General features: G+C 45.7%; 1 protein-coding gene across 2 annotated transcripts in view; it reads left to right on the top strand.

The window, feature by feature from the left end:
* LOC137424377 (uncharacterized) overlaps positions 1-18,842 on the top strand; it is a 169,902-nt gene that overhangs the window by 81,939 nt on the left and 69,121 nt on the right. For both annotated transcript variants that reach the window (XR_013623015.1, XM_068111772.2), the window contains exon 7: positions 2,983-3,063. Coding sequence is in view for 1 of the 2 variants with exons in the window: in XM_068111772.2 (XP_067967873.2) it covers positions 2,983-3,063 (81 nt within the window). In the remaining variant the exon portion in view is untranslated. The remainder of the gene's footprint in view (positions 1-2,982; positions 3,064-18,842) is intronic.

The raw sequence follows: 18,842 nt of genomic DNA, 5'->3' as shown, positions 1-18,842 counted from the left end.
CACTCCCCGCCGGATATACGCGGCCCCGCGCCGGACGTGACAAGAGATGCGCCCCGAGCTTGGAAGGACAAGACGCCACCCTCCCGAGCGCTGAGCGACCTCCCCGGCATCTCCACCAAAGTCGCGACCCACGAGCGCTGAGCGACCTCCCCGCATCTGCTGGACACCACCGTACGTGATTCTGTCCCTGAGCCAGGTGCACCTGAGCCATCGACTGCCGCTTTCCTTGCCATCAAATCCCGTGTGAGTCAGCGTTGTCCCGTTTATCTGTGGTCTGTCTAGGGTTAATATAAGAGTGTGTCTAAGTGCCTGTCTTCCTATGATGTCCCTCTCGTCCCTGTAATCTAACCTTTTTCCGTACGAATATACTTGAAAATCGAAACCCTGGTGTCGTATTGTGTCATTATAGCCCAGCCGGGTGTCTTCTCTTTCCTATTGAGCCAGCGTAGCGCGATTAGTTAACATTCGGGCACAATCGGGTAACTTGTACGGATACGGCGGCCATCCCGCTCGGCCCACCATACCATCAAAGTCGTATCTGTAACAATATGGACATTGCAAGGACTTCCAGGAAAGAAGTTGAAATTTCCAAAAAATGTATCTGGGGTGAATTAGCGGGGGTAGAAAAGATCAAGGTTTTGGATGGGGGAAGATAAGAGATGGTGGTGAACAGCTGTTTTAAAGACCTGGAGGGAGGAGTGGGATTGAAGGGAGTGGGGGAGTTTGTTCCAGAGGTGGGAGAAAAGGTGAATGAAAGAGTGAAGGTGAGCAGAGAGCCTAGATTTTGGCAGTTTAACCATGAGAGTGTTTCTGGGTGATCTTGTGCGACCTGTAGGAATATTTGGGGGACAGAGTACAGAGAGAGCTGGGGGAGCAAGGCCGGAGAGGAGTCAGTAGAAGACAGAAAGACCATCAACCTGCCTGCCGTGAGAGAGTGAAAGGCCCTTGGAGTTAGCTTCATCACAGGAGATTCCAATGATTCTGAAAGCTTTTGTTTCAACAGCGTGAAGCCGAGCTAGGTGTGAGGCAGGAGCACCGGCCCAGAGGGGGGAACAGTATTCCATTGACCTGCGGATGAAAGCCTTGTATGTGGTGAGGAGCTCAGGTGTGTCAAGGAAGGACTTCGCACGACGGAGGATGCCCAGTCGGCAACTCGCTTTGGAATGTGGTTTTCCCAAGAAAGATCACGGCAGATAGTGAGACCCAAAAGCTTGAGCGACAGAACTAATTGGAGAGGATGGTTGAGAAAGTAGATGGGAGGGTTTTCCAATCGGTCTTTTCAGAGAGACATAGTAAGAGTGTTAGATTTGTCAGGATTGAAAGACATGTTCCACTTGTTTGGCCAGTCTGTGATTTTGTCCAGGTCTGCAGAGAGTGAGGAGGCTGCAGACTGCCGATCTGAGGGATGAGGAATGGAGTGGCAGAGAGTGGAGTCATCAGCAAAGAGATAGAGAGGCTTTTCCAGAGAGTCGGACAGATCATTAATGAAGACCAGAAAAAGCACAGGGACCAGAACACTACCTTGGGGAACTCCAGCCAGAACAGGAAGGGGAGATGAGCGAAATCCATTCAGGGCCACACGTTGCCTACGGCCAGAGAGGATACCGCAAGCCATGAGTGGAAATTTCCATGGATACCATAGGAGGAGAGTTTGGTGGGCAGAGCAGGGTGCCAGACCGTATCAAAGGCACGTGATATGTCAAGGGAGACAGCTCTGTTTTCCTGTTTGGCATTGAGGACCTCCATCCATTGTTGAGACAGCAGAAACAACATGTCCAGAGTAGAATGACCTGGTCTGAATCCAAATTGATGATCGGAGATCAAGCCATTGGAGAAGAGGAAGGATTTGATATCCGAAGCAATGATGGATTCCATGACTTTTCTGATAAGAATGATAAACATGTACTGTATATATTTATAAAATCAATCTTGATAAACTATCATCTTTATTCAAAATCAAAAGCCTTGTACAATTAACGTTCATACAATTCAGAGAAAAGGAGACATAAGAATTGACGTTTTACTCATGAGAAAACAGGTGAAAACACAATGATAATTAATGGCTCACTTAAATTTAAAATATCAAATCCAATGTCTTGTTTGTTCTTCGGTTTCGGCAAATTTGTCAATATCCGACACTCAGAATTAATATCCCACCTTTGTCTTGTTTGTTCTTCGGTTTCTGTAAATTTGTCAATCTCCGACACACTCAGAATCAATATCCCGCCTTTGTCTTGTTTGTTCTTCGCTTTCTGCAAATTTGTCAATATCCAACACACTCAGAATCAATATCCCACCTCTGTCTTGTTTATTCTTTGGTTTCTGCAGATTTGTCAATCTCGGACACACTTGCGATCAATTTTTCGCCTTTTGAAAATAGTTTGAAGTTTGATAACAAAACATAAGGAGAAAAAAAGAAAGGAAAACAATAAATGTGAGCAAATATAAATATTTTATAGCCCTTGCATCCTTTGCATATCATTAGCATAATGAGAAGGTTTACCTTGCATATCATTAGCATAATGAGGAGGTTTACCTTGCATCTGATTAGCATGAGGAGGAGGTTTACCTTGCGTACATTAGCATAATGAGGAGGTTTACCTTGCATATCATTTGCATAATGAGGAGGTTTACCTTGCATATCACGAGCATAATGAGTAAGTTAACTGCTTTCATGGAAAGATGATTTAACATAACTGAGAACACTTGAACCAAACTGAATTTTCAATCCATGGAGAAAGTTCCGTAAAGCCAAATGTGAAAGCAAAGTCGGGGAGATGGAAAACCCGCAATCGCAGGACAGTTTGTTTGTGCATCTGTGGTTCATGTGAATGTTTTCGTGAGTGTCATTAATTTTTGTCCTTCATTTCAGCAAAAATTGCAAGCTGAGTCTCATGGCAACAATCTCATTTCGTGTTATTATTATATTTGATGCAGAATTTGGGAAGCAATGTTGAACCCTTCATAATTCATTTGCCGCAGGTGTCTCCTTGTGTTCAAATGATCATACTGATGAAGATGGGATATTTGACAGCCATGAAGCATTACATGAGGAAGACCAAGGTAAAACCTACTTCTTGTTATTACTCCTGTTATTATGCATTGCTGTTATTACTGTAACATGTTTTTATTACTGCTGTTATTATGCATTACTGTTATTACTGTAATATGTTTTTATTAATCCTGTTATTATGTATTACTGTTATTACTGTAATATGTTTTATTACCCCTGTTATTATGTATTACTGTTATTACTGTTATAAGTTTTTATTACTCCTGTTGTTATGTATTACTGTTATTACTGTAATGTGTTATTACTGTAATATGTTTTTATTACTCCTGTTATTATGTATTGCTGTTATTACTGTAATATGTTTTTATGACTCCTGTTATTATGTATTACTGTTATTACTGTAATGTGTTATTACTGTAATATGTTTTTATGACTCCTGTTGTTATGTATTACTGTTATTACTGTAATGTGTTATTACTGTAATATGTTTTTATTACTCCTATTATTATGTATTGCTGTTATTACTGTAATATGTTTTTATGACTCCTGTTATTATGTATTACTGTTATTACTGTAAATGTGTTATTACTGTAATATGTTTTTATTCCTCCTGTTATTATGTATTGCTGTTATCACTGTAATGTGTTATTGTGGGGGCAGCATTCAGCACCCCTTCCGTTTCCCCCTAATTCCCAACAGGAAGAAATCCAGGTGCCACTGGAACTGCTGTACAAGAGGTTTATTATAGAATTACTAATAACGTGCACGGAATATTTCAGTCTATGGGCCAAGGAGACAGTCCCCCTCTCACAAGAGACTGCCTCGATGTCATACACCAAAATCTTAGAGTTCTCACCGTCAAGCCGGTCATATACATAGTTCACACCCCCCCTCCCCTCATCCCATACTGAGCGATCAAAGAGGTGGTCCAGACGGTGAGGAGCCTCGGGGGGAGAGACAAAGCCACAGGGAGAAAATAACAGCTCATTCCCAGGGAGATACTGGTCTTGACCAGATGAGGTCGGCTGGGAAGCGGAGGGATAATATACAAACACGTCCGCTTCCCACCCCGCCGGCCCTCTCAGGGGGAGGTCGTCGGGCAGGGAGTGGAGATGTCATTTATGGTCTTAAACTGCCCTCCAGAGGATTGGGAGGGTATAGTGGGGGGCAATACTCATTATTCTGGTATACTTATAATGGGAGTATTTGAGTACCCACAGTCATTGCCACGACACTCCTCCATCTGTTACTACAACATCTTGAAAGAAAAGAAAGATCGTTTTAGTTATCACCCTGGATCCCCCTAGGGATATCATTGGAAGTACCTGCGCGTCACCCTCAGACGGCAATGGGGAAACTTATACACCATGAAGGTTATGTGAGCCTCCTATCTCCGTCAAGAGTACATTCACACGTGCAATGGGCTGGGGCCACACCCTCCTTCCATGGAGCGGGATCGGTAGATTGGGGGCGAAGTTCAAGTACCTCAATGGGCCCTTTCTCCCCTTATGAACTGGCTAGACCTAGAGAAGGGAAAGATAATTACCGCATAGCTGTACCAGAGAGAACGTTTACCTAATGGAGTATGCATTGGATGATTGGGTCCACAAACTACAGAAAAAATGAAATAATAAAAATCAAGGGACTATGAAGAATAAAAATCACAGGACGATATAAAAAGGAAATAATAAAAATCACAGGATTATATAATGAATGAATGAATGATCGTTTTAAGGCCATTTTTCCCAGCTAGAGTGGGGGTTGGCCTTGCGGGATTACGTGAAAAGGAAATAGTAAAAATCACAGGATTCTACAAAAAAGAAATAATAAAAATCACAGGACTATATGATTGCAAACTGGGTACCGTATACTGCAAAAGCTTCCCACCTTAAAAATCACTATTAATAGTCAGCGGGGTCTGTGAAAGCAAGCTTAGGATTATTATTAGGCTTGCACACATACAGAAGGTGGGCCATTAACAAACTTTAGGGTTATATGGATCCATTGAATATAAAGAAGCAGGGGGTGGGAGGGTGATCTTCAAGTGTACTCTTCTGGAAACGTGCAACAAATCTTCACTCTTCCGGAAACGCGCATCAAATCTTCACTCTTCCGGAAACGCTCACCAAATCTTCACTCTTCCGGAAACGCGCATCAAATCGTCACTCTTCCGGAAATGCGCACCAAATCGTCACTCTTCCAGAAACGCGCAACCAACGGGATGGGTTGTCTGCCTTGAGGCAATCCAGGTTGTCTGCCTTGCGATCATTATGGACTTTTCTCACATTGCAATCCTGTGTGACTTCTTCCATATCTGCATTTATATTCAGTTTGCCAACAAGTCTGTTATATGCATGGCACGCTCTGTTGGCTTGGTCCAAAGCTTACACCAATTTCTACTGGTTGCTATTTCTGGCAGCAAGCTCAGCCATCTTGCTTCTCAACTGAACCATAAAATATGCCTTGCTCACGTACTGCCTTTGAAGACCATTTGAGGGTGGTCTTCCTGTTTTCAAGGCCTCCACAAGCCATAGGGGAGAGGGGGTGGGGGGACAGCAGCATTCAAAGCCCCAAAGGAGCTGGGGGGGGGGGGCATGGAGGTCTGCCAAGTCCAGACGCTTGAGCAAGCAATGGGTCATTCCAAACTGGAACTGGATCCTAGGCCACCACTGATATCTGGTCAAAGGTCACTCTCGGGTCTCCTTTCCTCGACCCCGGAAGGACCACACAGGGAGAACCTTGTACCTTCAGTGCAAACTCACTGACACACACAGATCAAATTCCTAGCCCCCCCCCCCCCCCCCACTGGCAATGACGATCCATATGAGGAGGCCCATGAACGATCCATTTGAACCCCATTTTCCCAATTGGCATTTATTTACCTCATCTCTCAGATGGCTGGCTATTTATAGCCACATTCCCTGCGCCGTGCCTGGAAATTCAAATGATATATTTACCTTCCCCAATTTCCAAAAACACCTCTCTTTATTCATTCATTCATTCATAACAATACATTATTTGCCAACCATTATCTCCCCAATCATTATCGGTCAATGGAGAAACTCACCACATTTTCTCCATCTTGCTTTGTTGCCTTCCTGTATTGCAAGCATCATTTTTTTGTAAACACAAATATTTGTAAACATGATCCTGTATAGCTTCTATTCCAGAAGCGTCTCATTCCTGCAACTTAAATCCGAAGCACAATTTTCCTATATTCTTGTCTTGTTGCACAATTTTTTCCAACCCATCTCGACAATCATCCTGTGTAAAAATTATCTACATTGACTCACACCACAATTCACATCACAGCAGCTGGTAGTTAAATATCAACAATCAACTGGTATTCTTCCTTTGAAAACCTCACTCTTATCCTATCAATACCTGGACATACTCATTTTCGGTCCCCTGGACAAGCAAATTTCACAACAGTATAAAACACTGGAAAATTATCTGAAAATTAAAAAATCGTCTCCAAGTTCTCAAGCTAAACGCTGCCCACAATCACCAAATCTACCCTCCTTTTGCGCTTTGCCCTAGGTCCTAGAACCTAGAGTCGAATGTGCAAAGTAAAACACTTCTTTAAATATTTTCTAATGGAATCACCCTATCAAATCCCAGGAGGATGAGCAATAATTTCATGGATGTGATGCCAAAGTACCTGGTGGAGTTCTGCTCACCTGGTCTGCAGGGCTGTGATCCGATCCTCACCAACACCCAATCACCTCTTTGATCGGGATCAACCTGCGTATAGAAACCTAGCACAATTTTGTTAAACAAAATCCACAACTTTCCATCCATTGGTGCACTTTTCCCCAGTGCAAGCTAACCACTCTTCAAAAACAACAGTCCATAACTACTTTCCTTTATTTCCTGCCTTTACCATCAACTTTTTGAAACCTTTTCCCCTACCTTCTCAGCAAACCTTGCAAAGTCACTTGTCATTGACAAATGATCCATCTAATTCGACTTTCCTTTATCATCTTCGCACTTTCCCAAAACACGTCTTCAGACACAACCCACATGAGTTGTAAATACACTTTCCCCTTCCAGGCGCATATGTCTAGCCATTCACAGATTGTCCACAAGACAACATCACCATATTTCACGCCTCACCTCCCTAGACCACCCAGTGGTCCCCCGAGAGATGCATCCTAATGTTAAAATCACCACAGCTCTAGAGAGCTCAATTTCGGCCCATGAGCTCGCCCCATGGACCTCATGAACACAAATCGGACAGGCAGACAGGGGTGAAACCAGGCAGGGGGTAGGGTGAAACCAGCAATAACCACAATTACCTTCTGCCAAGCAGGAGGCTGGAGCATCATCACTCCATCTGCCTTCTGCCAAAGTCCGGCCCAACCCTCTGAGTTTCCATTCACAGACAGACAGACAATCGAGGCACGTCACAAGGCTCCACTTCCCATCCAAAGGATACTACTTCATTCGACTGGCACAGTCTCTTGGCCAGCTCGTTTACAAACCTAAATGCAAACAACTAGTTTGCCAACAAAATCATTTGTCCCTCGAAGGCAAATTCTGCCACCCTCATGCAGACATCAGTACCTCACTTCCCCAGTTACCTTCTGGCATTGGGCGGCATCCCAATGATCTTAAACAAACAGATTCAACAACATCAAACAGTGAATCCATTTCCCTAGAACTCATTCCCAGACTCAGGAGACATCATTTTGTTAAAATCCCTAGACATGCCCAATGGCACTCCCCTCTGCTCAGGATTGCACAATACTGGATTCTAACCTCCAACCCAGCCACCGTTTCTCCAAAACCGCTCCAATTGTTTTCTTCTTCCCCACACACAAGCCAGTCCAAGCCTGCAACTGTAAACAAAGCTATCCCAGCATGCCGTGACCTTCACAACTCCCACCAAGCTAGCGTTTCCAAAACAAACCATTTTGTCTCTTCTTTTACATTCGTGTAAACCAAAGTACACTTTTGACTGTATATATTCTTTAACCACGATTACATGAAACTAAACACGAGGACTGCTCCCTGGAGCAGTCATAGCTCGCCTCCTCACCTCATCTAATCACAAAAGAACCCTTACCCGATATCTCACTCAACCGATATCAAAAAACAATGATTTTTAACACCTATGAGACGTCTTGCTTGCAGACAGACGAACAGGTGAAACCATATCCTTCACGCACATTTGGTGGGGATTAAACCCACAAACTCCCATAAAGGCAAACAATTAATATATTGTCAACATTCATGTCATATCACTCTCTCATCCCCCTTCACGTGGCCCCATCCCTCCACGGGGTCACCATGACCTAACGGCGTGACTGATTCAACTGCACACCAGCCAACACATCCAGGGACGGGGAGGGGGTGGGTGGAAGGGGGGGGGGGGTGGGTGGAAGGGGGGGGGGTAATATGAGGGGTGGGGTGTAATTGGGGGGGGGGCAGTATGACAGAGGGCACAAGCTCACCAACAGGCCGGATCCAACTTCGGACCTTGCTAGCACTACTAACCAATGCGTCCCGTTGCTAACTAGGGACACCCCTTCACAACCATTCACAGCAGGTGACCACAACAACTCGACAACCTGGTACCCACTCGACCAACAGGTGACCCGACAATCAAGCAGACAAACAGACAGACAGACAAACGAAACTGTCACGTCTGCAGACACAAAGGGAATGACATTCGACACCCCAACAGACACCGCAGACACCGCCTTGATCCATACCTGCAAACGCAGTCAGACACAACAGACGGACACAGGGATGAAACCATAAGATCTATTCCTCCTCAGTGGTGAGGTCATGACCCCCAGCACCACATGTCGGCCTTGGCAGATCACCCACAATATGAGCAATTAAAACGTCATTTCAGAGATACCGGAAATTCGATGCAGAACAATGCAATCAACATTCGCGCACCCTGTGCTGAGAGGGGTGCATGGGGGTGCGGGGGGGGGGGGGGGGGTTTAGGGGTTGGTGCTGTTACTCATCCTCTTCCAAAAATCACATAAGGTTAATATTTGCAAATATTTCAAAATCACCGATATCTCCTTCGAAATGCAAAACAAAACGCTTCCAACTCTGGCATCTCACAGCCCTTCTTGGAGGCATGCTCCACGATGCAGCACCACCTCTACTTGGTGCACATCTTCCGCACCGCACACTCAACACATCACTCCAACTCAGCCCCCACATGTCGCATGACCAAAAACCTCAACCTCCTACACTGTCCGCAATGCAAGCCACCGCGCCCGCACAGCATCTCGGTATGCACATTCCTGCAGTCCAATTCACATCACACCACGCCATCGCATGCTCACCTACGATTCTCACAGCGCTCCCCCAAAACGCACCCACAAACTACAAAGCATTTGTCAGTCTCATCAAGACAGATGCACCGACGCACCGACGCTCCGACGCACCGACGCACCTCCGAGATGCATCACGTGCCCACACCTGTTCCACGGCACCTTGACCTTGCAACTATCATCCACATCACATTTGTTCAAGACAACTAAGCCAGCTCTCCATCACAACCCTCGGCACAGTGAGAAATTTCGTTTCACACTATATATCGTTCACTGTAAGGGCACCAGAAATTCATTACTTTCTTGAAATCCTCCATTTGACCACAGCGATCGCCTATCATTTCGATGCATTTTATAGTACATGTTACTTAGAGTCCCTGTATATAGAGAGTTGTGTCAACTCAAATTTGGACGCCATTTTGTGTCTAAGTGTGTCGGATTAGATATACATGTACATTCGCAATATGGGGTGATATATTCTAAACCTGCTAAAAAAAAATTTACTACACATATTTAGTCTTATTATTACATACAGGTGATATTTGTTTTGTCAAAAACTCAGCTATTGCCGTGAAAAAGAGCTGTGTGGTGATATTAAAAGTGGTATGGCAATGCATATTACAAGCCAACACTGCATATAAGAGCTAACATTATAAGTAAGACAAACCAATGCTGTCGTTCTCTGAATTTTAATAACTTTTAGAAAGGAGTGTGGGCATATCCAATATTTTTTAAAGGGTGCCGAGAGCAATTCCGGTGTAGGACTTCCAGCCGACATATAGTCTAACACATTTAAAACAAATTCTGTACGTGGTATTGCCATATTTCTATAGTGTACAACTTTAGTTTTATCGACATTGATATTCAATTTCCATTGTAATGATTTAAAAAGCTGCAAGTCAGCTTCTGTCTCTGACATAAGGAAAACGTCATCGGCATCTAGGAAGATTGAAACGTTCATTTATTACTACACCCTTGCCCAGAACTCTGATGGATATTGCCTGATCGATTAATATGTTTCATAGCTGGCGACTTAATTAACACTTAATTTTCGACTGCGCCAAGCCGTAATTAAACAGAGAAAAAACTTTTAAAAATACCTGCAGTGTGCACGGTTCGTCTAGTCAAACAGATATGGAAAAGCACAGATAAGACGTCGTATTCACCATAACTTGTTTAATTTCACCAGGAACACGATGAGGCCAACACAGTAAACATTCAGTACAAAACTTGGTTCATACATTCAGTACAGAACATGATTCATACATTCAGACCGTAAGAAAACTCTGCCCGTAATACAACACTCTGACCAGACCAACACTTCATCCCACTACGTTCACTCCTCACAAGTGAAACTCATCACTACTCCGTTCACTCCTCACAAGTGAGAATCACTACTCCGTTCACTCCTCACAAGTGAGACTCATCACTACTCTGTTCACTCCTCAGAAGTGAGACACCATCACTACTCCGTTCACTCCTCACAAGTGACTCATCACTGCTCCGTTCATTCCTCACAAGTGAGACTCATCACTACTCCGTTCACTCCTCACAAGTGAAACTCATCACCACTCCGTTCACTCCTCACAAGTGAAACTCATCACTACTCCGACAAGTGAAGACTTGAATCGCTTTCCGATCGCTTTCCAGCTCTTTCGTCTGACTTTCGCTTCCCAAATTTGTCTTCTGACTTTATCACTTGGAAATCTATACATCTTATATTTCCCAGATTGGTTTGAACAACCAAAAGCAGAACAACCAGTCATTTTGTTTGGCAATAAACAACATTCCCGTACCAAGCTGACGTTCACGCACGGTGAAGTTAGACACAAAATGGCGCCACGAAATCACGTGACCAGAAATCTCGGGTCAGCGCATGGCGCAACTCTCTTTATACAGGGACTCTAATGTTACTAACAAAGTTTATTCAGCTTCTCTTTATAATTCCATTATAAGCTCGACGTATTTCTCACAGCATTGCATGGCAGGAGCCACAGGCTCGCATTACTCCGACATGGCATCTAGCACATTGCATGAAACATTATGCGAGACAAGACAAGAACGACTCGCATTCTCACAATGCACCTTTCTCCAGATGGCTCTCTCAAACTCATTCGCTTCAATCTCCTCCGCACCTGTGCTCCCGATTGCGGAAGCACCATGCACCAGTCGCACCAGTCCGCAGGTTTCCCGCTCAATCCATCCCGGACAATGGATGGGCTTCTGCCAGCATTCTCCTCGCTCACCATTCCGAATACACCATGTTCACAGAGGTGCAGCTCAAACAAACGCCTAGCTGCATCATTTTCTCCCACATCTTACTCGTTCTAATCATTGCGCCTGGCGCATTATAATCCTACTCATTTTCGCTCGCCTTGGCCACCAGAATGCGTCCAATGACATGCACTGCATTGAATATGTGCATTCCCTCGTCTCGCTTCACGATTCCCCGCGTGGTCGTCATGGCGACCAGCCTGCACATCGCGGTCCGCACGACCATGGCTGGGTTCCCACGCGTTGTGCATTAAATCATCCTAGTTCTCCAGATCTGAATAACGACTTCCAACTAACATTAATCTACCTTTTCGCCAACGTCTCGGTCTCACGATACTCGCGCCGACGACTTCGTGTCTCCTCTCCTCTGTGTAATTTGACGACCTCCATTCGTGATTCCTCACCTGGAACTCTTTGGACCTCAAAACCTCTCTTTAACTTTTTGATTTCCCGATCCGGCCTAATCTCTTGTCCTAAAAGGGGATAATACTTGTGCTGCCTGCAGCAGATTTTCTGAGCTCCCTCCTCTGGGCACGCATTTTCTCTCTTCGCAACCCATTAGCTTAGACGGGGTGCCTCGATTCTGGCTTCCCAACTGACGGATGCACATCATTCCAAATAGGAAAAACGTCTTTCCAAGTCCTCCAAAGAGAGTACTCTCGACTTTCTCACAAGTCGACCTCCTTCCCTCCCTCTCTTCGGCCTAAGCAGAATGTCTCGAACTGACTGAAACATTCTGCCGGACTCTGACGGCGCACGAGCATCCAGTTTTTCTCCCAAAACTGCCCGCCTTCAAACGCTTCCAGTGTGCCGCGACCGGGTATTCAGGCTCTCAAAGCCTGAATACCCGCACAGGTGTCTCTACCCATGCTACTCAATCCGTTAGCTCTACGGGGCACTTCTCTGGCCTTCCCCACTGACGGATGCTCCCCCAGACGATACCTTTGTGTCGCCGGGCTAGGCCCTCCAAGGGGAGTATTCCGACTTCCTCTCAGGTCGGCCTCGTTCCCCTCATACCTGAACGAGGTGTTAGAAGCGCCCACCCGAGTAGTAACTCATGCAATACGTCACCACCCAACACTCCTGCCGGGCCTACACGTGTCCGAACGTGGGCCGCATCCAGCCACTTTACTACGCTCGCGACACGTCGAGTGTCCAAGCCGCTCAGCCTCCTGGTACACTCCGCTCCCTGCTCAGCCCGAAGCAACTTTTACCTCCTATAAAAAACCTCCACACAGTTCGTTCCCCTTTCCTCTTAGTTCTTGGATCTGTGCCAGAGTTCAAAGCCAAGGCAGCCCCCTTCGCTCAGTGGTGGCAAAAGTCACTGATACTCCGAGAAAGATCTCACCTGTTAATGGGGTCCCTGGACCTTGCCGCCACCGAGTCAGAGAACCGTCCCACTCCCCTCTGGACAAGATCCCATCCTCGTCGCCAGCTGTGGGGGCAGCAGTCAGCACCCCCTCCGTTTCCCCCTAATTCCCAACAGGAAGAAATCCAGGAGGCACTGGAACTGCTGTACAAGAGGTTTATTATAGAATTACTAATAACGTGCATGGAATATTTCAATCTATGGGCCAAGGAGACAGTCCCCCTCTCACAAGAGAATGCCTTGATGTCATACACCGAAATCTTAGAGTTCTCACCGTCAAGCCGGTCATATACGTAGGTCACACACCACCCCCCCCCCCTCATCCCATACTGAGCGATCAAAGAGGTGGTCCAGACAGTGAGGAGCCTCGGGGGGAGAGACAAGGCGACAGGGAGAAAATAACAGCCCATTCCCAGGGAGATACTGTCCTTGACAAGATGAGGTCGGCTGGGAAGCGGAGGGATAATACACAAACACGTCCGCTTCCCACCCCGCCGGCCCTCTCAGGGGGAGGTCGTCGGGCAGGGAGTGGAGATGTCATTTATGGTCTTAAACTGCCCTCCAGAGGATTGGGAGGGTATAGCGGGGGGCAATACTCATTATTCTGGTATACTTATAATGGGAGTATTTGATTACCCCCAGTCATTGCCACGACATTATTACTGTAATATGTTTTTATTACTCCTGTTATTATGTATTACTGTTATTACGGTAATATGTTTTTATTACTCCTGGTATTATGCATTAGTTATTACTGTAATGTGTTATTACTGTAATATGTTATTACTGTAATATGTTTTTATTACTCCTGTTATTATGTATTGCTGTTATTACTGTAATATGTTTTTATTACTCCTGTTATTATGTATTACTCTTATTACTGCAATATGTTTTCTGTAATATGTTTTTATTACACCTGTTATGTATTGCTGTTATTACTGTAATATGTTTTATTACTCTTGTTATTATGTATTACTGTTATTACTGTAATATGTTATCACTGTAATATGTTTTTATTACTGCTGATATTATGTATTGCTGTTATTGCTGTAACATATTTTTATTACTCCTGTTATTATGTATTACTGTTATTACTGTAATATGTTATTACTGCATTTTTTTTTTTTTTTTTTTTTTTTTGTATACAAGGTCGAGGCTCGTGAAAGAGCGAACATTAATCACACAGAAAGACAAACCGACACATAAAACATATAACATCGGGAGCGGTAGACAAGATGGGGAGAGGGGGAAGGACACAAACACAACATTTGAGAGCAGGGACATGGAGACATCGAGAGATCTGAGAGAGGGCGAGGGCTTTGGGGGGGGTGGGGGGGGCACGGGAAGGGGGCGGTGGGAGAGGTATAAAACATATGGACACTGCCAGGACTTCCAGGAAAGAAGTTGGAATTTCAAACAAGGTGGATCTGGGGTGAATTAGCGGGGGTAGAAAAGATCAAGGTTTTGGATGGGGGAAGATAAGAGATGGTGGTGAACAGCTGTTTTAAAGACCTGGAGGGAGGAGTGGGATTGAAGGGAGTGAGGGAGTTTGTTCCAGAGGTGGGAGAAAAGAGGAATGAAAGAGTGAAGGTGAGCAGAGAGCCGAGATTTTGGCAGTTTAACCATCAGAGGGTTGCTGGCAGATCTTGTGCGACCTGTAGGAATATTTGGGGGACAGAGCACAGAGAGAGCTGGGGGTGCAAGGCCAGAGAGGAGTCGGTAGAAGACAGAAAGACCACCTACCTGCCTGCGGTGAGTGAGTGAAAGGCCCTCAGAGATAGCTTCATCGCGGGAGATTCCAATAATTCTGAAAGCTTTGGTTTCAACAGCGTGAAGCCGAGCTAGATGTGAGGCAGGAGCACCGGCCCATAGGGGAGAACAGTATTCCATTGAGCTGTGGATGAAAGCCTTGTATGTGGTGAGGAGCTCAGGTGTGCCGAGGAAGGACTTCGCACGACGGAGGATGCCCAGTCGGCGACTGGCTTTGGAGGCCAGCTTGGAAATGTGGTTTTCCCAAGAAAGATCATGGCAGATAGTGAGACCCAAAAGCTTGAGCGACAGAACTTCTTGGAGAGGATTGTTGAGAAAGTAGATGGGAGGGTTGTCCAGTCGATCTTTTCGGAGAGACATAGTAAGAGTGTGAGATTTGTCAGGATTGAAAGACATGTTCCACTTGTTTGACCAGTCTGTGATTTTGTCCAAGTCTTCAGAGAGTGAGGAGGCTGCAGACTGCCGATCTGAGGGAAGAGGGAAGAGGCATGGAGCGGCAGAGAGTGGAGTCATCAGCAAAGAGATAGAGAGGATTTTCAAGAGAGTCAGAGAGATCATTGATGAAGACCAGAAAAAGCACGGGGCCCAGAACACTGCCTTGGGGAACTCCAGCCTGAACAGGAAGAGGAGATGAGAGAAACCCATTCAGGGCCACACGTTGACGACGACTAGAGAGGAAGTCCGCCAGCCAAGTGTGGAGATTTCCATGGATACCAAAGGAGGAGAGTTTGGTGAGCAGAGCGGGGTGCCAGACCGTGTCGAAGGCACGTGATATGTCGAGGGAGACAGCTCTAATTTCCTGTTTGGCATTGAGGACCTCCATCCATTGTTGAGACAGCAGAAGCAGCATGTCCAGAGTAGCGTGACCTGGTCTGAAACCAAATTGATGATCAGAGATCAAGCCATTGGAGAAGAGGAAAGATTTCATATCCGAAGCAATGATGGATTCCATGACTTTGCTGATAATTGGGAGAAGGCTGATTGGTCTGTAGTTGCTAGGATCTGTTTTTGCACCTTTTTTGTGCAAAGCGGTGATGTTGGCTGATTTCCAAGCAGATGGCAGTTGACCTTGAGCAAAAGAGAGGGTGAAGAGAACAGAGAGAGGGTGAGATAGAGCGGCAGAGCAGGATTTTAGGACCCGTGGGCTGATGCCATCGGGTCCAGTTGCAGAATCAGAGTCGAGGGTTGACAGAAACTTTTCCACCTTGTCAGGAGGAAAGGACATGGAGTCCAGGAGCAGCAGGGTACGACTGGGTATGGTGGGTACAGAGAGGGATGGGTTTGGGACACAAGATTTAGAGGCAAACACAGAGTTGAGGCATTCAGCTTTTTCACGTGCGGAGTCAGCTGTGTAGCCGTTTGAGGTAAGGGAGGGGATGGAGGGGGAACAAACACCAGAAACGGATTTGACCAGACGCCACCAGGATTTGGAAGAGGGAGACAGATAAGAGAGTTCGGTCTTGAGAACGGAGAGATATTGTTTCCTGGCTCTCCTGAGGGTGGACACACACTTGTTTCGGGCTTTGTGAAAGGAAATGAGATTTCCTTCCGTTGGATTTGCTTTCCAGGAGACAAAGGCAAGTTGTTTCTGGGCAACAGCCTCACCACAAGATTCCGTGTACCATGGACGGGAGGAAGGGTGTGACAACTGAAGACGAGATGGGATAAATCTGTGCATGAGAGAGAGCAATTTACTTTGGAATAATTCCCAGGATGAGTTGATGTCAGAGGTGGTAGAGATGGGAGACCAGTCCAGATGATTGATGGCTGCTCGAAGACCGTGCCAGTTGGCCTGAGTGAAATGCCAGACTCGTCGACGCTGAGGAGGCTCTCTGAGAATGGTCAGAGAGATGTCCACTTTAACAAGGACATGATCAGATGATCCGATTGAAGCAGAAGAAGAGCAGCAGACATTTTCAGGGAAGTTAGTCATAACCAAGTCCAGGAGAGAAGATGTTCCGTTGACTGAGATCCGGGTCGGGAAATTGACAGATTGTGTCAGTCCCAGTGAGTCGCAGAAGTCCTTTGCTGAGGAGCCATGGCTGGTGAGAGAGGTACCCACACCCAGCCAACTGGCATGATGACAGTTGAAATCACCACATATGAGGAAGAGAGAGTTGGGATGAGTAGATAGAAGTTGGTCCATATTATCAGACAGCGAGATGTAGATGGAGTCATCACTGTTTGGTGGACGGTACAACACACATATGAACAAGAGGTGGGAGCGAAGGGGAAGCCGTAGCCAGAGGTATTCCTGGGGGTGAGGTGGAGAGAGTGCAGTGCAGGGCGAGTGAGGAAGAGAGTTTTTGATAAAGATAGCAACCCCACCTCCAGGACGAGGCTCAGGTCTATCATACCGGAGGAGGGAGTAGCCCGGGAGAGATACAAAGGAATCAGAGACATCATAAAGGAGGAAAGTTTCTGTTAAGCAGATCACGTCTGGTTTGACAGAATCAACCTGTATGGAGAGATCAGTTAAGTTTGAACGAAGGCCCCGGATGTTTGAGGTCCATACCGTTAATGAAGAGGAAGGGGGAGCATCAGATACAGAACAGGGGGGAGGAGGGGTAGGGTAAGATGTGGAAGAGGTAGGGAGAGCTGTTGAAGGTGTGTCAGAGATTTCAGAATAGCTCGGAGAAAGGGAAGGATGGGGCGGACAAAAGGTTTGATGGTGATTGGGTGAGGCACAATGAGGTGTTATTTGAGGAGGGGGAAGAGCGAGGCAGAAGGTTGGGGGAGATGGAGGTGAGAGTTGGAAGGGGGAAGAAGCGCGGAGGACGCTTTGAGGAGGGGGAGTGAGAGGGGGGAAATTGAGAAGCAATGAGGGTGGGGAGATTTGAAGGGGAGGGGCGAGGGGGGAGTTTGGGAGGGAAGGGACAAGGGGAGGGATTTGAAAGGGATGGGATATGGGGGAGATTTGGAGGGGAGGGGTGAGGGAGAAGTCTAGGAGGGGAGGGGCGAGGGGGTGTCTTGGCGGGGAGGGGTGAGGGGGTAGTTTAGGAGGGAGGGGGCAAGGGGGGAGATTTGAAAGGGATGGGTGATGGGGAAGATTTGGAGGGGAGGGGTGATGGGGAAGATTTGGAGGGGAGGGGTTATGGGGAAGAATTGGAGGGGAGGGGTGAGATTGGATTTTAGAAAGTGTACGATTTATGGGAAACGAACATTTATTGCAAAATGAGTTTCTTGTGACCTTCGAGTTAAAAATACGTTTAAGGACGCTGGATGGAGGATGGAGTGCAGGAGAGTTTAGAGAATGTAGAAAAAAGGCACTATAGGAGATGGATATTTTTTTCGGGATGAATACATTTGGTGAGCAAGTCGAAAGCAGCCTTTTAAAGAAGAAAAAGAAAAAGGTGTTATAATATATGACTGAATACATAACTTGAGGGGAAAGTGTAAACATTGAAGGTTAATAACAGTGAAAACTATCTGGGGAAATGGGGTAGAAACACGTGGTCGAAAAACGAACGAACGAATAAGAATGAATAAACGAATGAGAACAGAGAAGGAAATGTTTTTTTTTTTTTTTTTTTTTTTTTTTTTGAGTTGAGATTTACACAAGGAAGTAGGCTATGGGGTGAAAAGTCTGGGAATACAGAGAACGAAAGTTATTGGATCACAAACGACAGACAGCTGAGAGAAAAACAAAGCCTCAAGGTTGTACAGTGTACACTGTACAAGGCCTCAAGACACGACACGAATTAACACGATTTTCAAAACAGGTATGAAAGATTTGCACCGAAAAATCTTCGTCGGGACACAATATACGTACAACACCATAAATAAATACAGTTTTAACGAAAATACAAATGGGAACAATCACTTAACTTCGATTTCAAATCGTTCGCGACGCGGCAAAGGCCTTGCTCGCGACACGGCAAACAGACGATCAATTTATGAAAGATAAACACCGAGAAACAACCAAAGTTGCACACAATAACTTCACACACCGAAAGATAAATACAGTTTCGACAAAATACAATTGTGAACAGACTTAACTTCGAAAAACGTGGAGACCGTGTGGAGCTTCGAAAATCCCTGCCACCATCTCCGAGATCTCGCGAGATCTCGCGATATGGTTTTATTACTCCTGTTATTATGTATTGCTCTTATTACT

Source organism: Myxine glutinosa, chromosome 4, assembly GCF_964187855.1.
Source record: "Myxine glutinosa chromosome 4, kmMyxGlut1.1, whole genome shotgun sequence".
In the NCBI taxonomy this organism is placed as follows: domain Eukaryota; kingdom Metazoa; phylum Chordata; class Myxini; order Myxiniformes; family Myxinidae; genus Myxine; species Myxine glutinosa.
The sequence above is the reverse complement of the archived record's forward strand: the minus strand, read 5'-3'. Positions and strand labels throughout refer to the sequence as shown.